The 2,689-nt window shown below is 37.9% G+C and overlaps 2 protein-coding genes across 2 annotated transcripts in view; one reads left to right on the plus strand and one right to left on the minus strand.

Annotated features, from left to right (window-relative positions):
* Positions 1-2,689, minus strand: part of LOC137625415 (leishmanolysin-like peptidase) — a 362,803-nt gene that overhangs the window by 84,768 nt on the left and 275,346 nt on the right. The gene's annotated exons all lie outside the window — the stretch shown is intronic.
* The window catches only part of LOC137625423 (leishmanolysin-like peptidase), a 57,386-nt gene that overhangs the window by 223 nt on the left and 54,474 nt on the right, over positions 1-2,689 (plus strand). The window contains exon 2 of the mRNA XM_068356332.1: positions 1,025-1,058. Coding sequence (XP_068212433.1) covers positions 1,025-1,058 — 34 coding nt within the window. The remainder of the gene's footprint in view (positions 1-1,024; positions 1,059-2,689) is intronic.

The raw sequence follows: 2,689 nt of genomic DNA on the forward strand, positions 1-2,689 counted from the left end.
TTTTGGTATCCTCCGGCCTGTAGAAATATTCTAGGGATTCTGATGGCATCCTCAGGACTGTGAAAATATTTTAAAGACAGTTTTGGTATCCTCCGGCCTGTAGAAATATTCTAGGGATTCTGATGGCATCCTCAGGACTGTGAAAATATTTTAAAGACAGTTTTGGTATCCTCCGGCCTGTAGAAATATTCTAGGGATGTCTGATGGCATCCTCAGGACTGTGAAAATATTTTAAAGACAGTTTTGGTATCCTCCGGCCTGTAGAAATATTCTAGGGATTCTGATGGCATCCTCAGGACTGTGAAAATATTTTAAAGACAGTTTTGGTATCCTCAGAGCTGTGATGGCATCCTCAGGACTGTGAAAATATTTCAAAGACAGTTTGGTATCCTCCGGCCTGTAGAAATATTCTAGGGATTCTGATGGCATCCTCAGGACTGTGAAAATATTTTAAAGACAGTTTTGGTATCCTCAGAGCTGTGATGGCATCCTCAGGACTGTGAAAATATTTCAAAGACAGTTTTGGTATCCTCCGGCCTGTAGAAATATTCTAAGAGCTGAGATGGCATCCTTAAGGTTGTGGAAATACTCTAAGGTAAGGGGTTCCTAACTTATGGAACATATACCCCCAGTGGTACAATTTTACTCTTCCGTGGGTACATTGAATCTGAGAGAATAGCCAGTACTGCGTAATACATACATACATATACCAAGGCCCTTCCCCTAATTTTGGGGGGTAGCCGACATCAACAAAATGAAACAGAAACAAAAAGGGGACCTCTACTCTCTACGTTCCTCCAGCCTGACAAGGGACTCAACCGAGTTCAGCTGGTACTGCTAGGGTGCCACATCCCACCCTCCCCCGTTATCCACCACAGATGAAGCTTCATAATGCTGAATCCCATACTGCTGCTACCTCCGCGGTCATCTAAGGCATACATCAGGTAATATACAATGAGATTGAATAACAGAATTATATCACAGTATCAATTTCATTGTTTCTCTTCTTCATCCTCAATTTTAGGGCTACACAGGAATCTATGAAAAAGCCCAATGAGGTACAGAAGACCAAAAAAGGTTGGGCACCCCTGCTCTTAATAGTATGGGTTCAACCTGAAACCCGAATAAGCAAAGAGATTCCAACCCAATATTTGCGATTTTACCATAAATGTGTCAAGTGAAACCTTCCTCGAATTATCAACGCCAAGGGTGTGATTGAAGCCTGAAGTCACGCTTGCTGCCTTTATGACAAATATTCCGATCAAAATACCGGGAGTAGCCGGTTTATGGGCTGTACCATGAGATGGTAGACCGCCCTTAATTCACTGTTCTCAAGACGACGGAGAAGTTGCTCGTTCTAAAGTCTTCTTCATAGAACTACTCGAAGAAGATTTTTTATCATTCCAGGGAACTTTCAGATAGTTATTAAGAGAGAGAGAGAGAGAGAGAGAGAGAGAGAGAGAGAGAGAGAGAGAGAGAGAGAGAGAGAGAACTCTGTAATGAAGGATTTTGAATAAACGGAAATTCCTTCAGTGCCTTCAATGGAAACAGTTGTTCTGCTTAAGCAATTTCCCCTTTCAACTGACCATGTATTTCAGTCAACTTTACTTTTATTCTGTGTTCTGTTGCCACAGACTTCCAGAAAAAAAAAAAAACTCTTTATTTCTTCTTTATTGGCAAAGTCCCTGCTTGGCAATCTATTGGACGGGGGTTCGAGACCCAATCAAGCTCGATAGTTGGGGGGAGTTTGTAGATCTACCAGCTGAGTCATCAGCAGCCATTGCCTAGCCCTCCCTGATCCTAGTTTGGATGGGAGAGGGGTTGGGCGCTGATCATATGCATATATAATAATTAATGAAAGAATTTTTATTATTATTATTATTATTATTATTATTATTATTAGCTAAGCTATAACCCTAGTTGGAAAGGCAAGATGCTATAAGCCCAAGAGCTCCAACAGCGAAAAATAGCCCAGTGAGGAAAAGAAACAAGGAAATTAATAAACTACAAGAGAAGAATAAACAATTCACATAAAATAAAAAAAAAACAGGAAGAGAATTATAAATAGAAGTGTGCCCGAGCGTACCCTCATGCAAGAGGACTCTACTCCAAGACAGTGGAAGACCATGGTACAGAGGTTATGGCACTACCTAAGACTAGGGAACAAAGGTAGGATTTCGGAGTGTCCTCCTAGGAGAGCTGCTCACCATAGCTAAAGAGTCTCTTCTACCCTTACCAAGAGGAAAGTAGCCAGTGAACAATTAAAGTGTAGTACTTAACCCCTTGAGTGAAGAAGAATTGTTTAAAACCTTTAAAGTATTTTATAAAGGATTTATGCCTTCTGAAAATTGCGATCCACTATATTCGTCTAATAACCAGATACCTCATTTAGTCCTAATGATCTTTACAGTAAATTATGTAATTGGTGGTCATTTGACTGTGGAGGGCTATCAACAATCTAGAAAATGGAATAGAAAGAACAAAAAGACCAGAAAGCAAAGTAGTGTTTAATTCAAATAAAAAAACAAGTATATATATATATACATATATCTATATATATATATATATATATAATTTATATATATATATAAATATATATATATATATATATATATATAACATATATATATATATATATATATATTTATATATATATATATATATATATATATATATATATATATATATA

The sequence above is a fragment of the Palaemon carinicauda genome, chromosome 32 (assembly GCF_036898095.1).
Source record: "Palaemon carinicauda isolate YSFRI2023 chromosome 32, ASM3689809v2, whole genome shotgun sequence".
Classification (NCBI taxonomy): domain Eukaryota; kingdom Metazoa; phylum Arthropoda; class Malacostraca; order Decapoda; family Palaemonidae; genus Palaemon; species Palaemon carinicauda.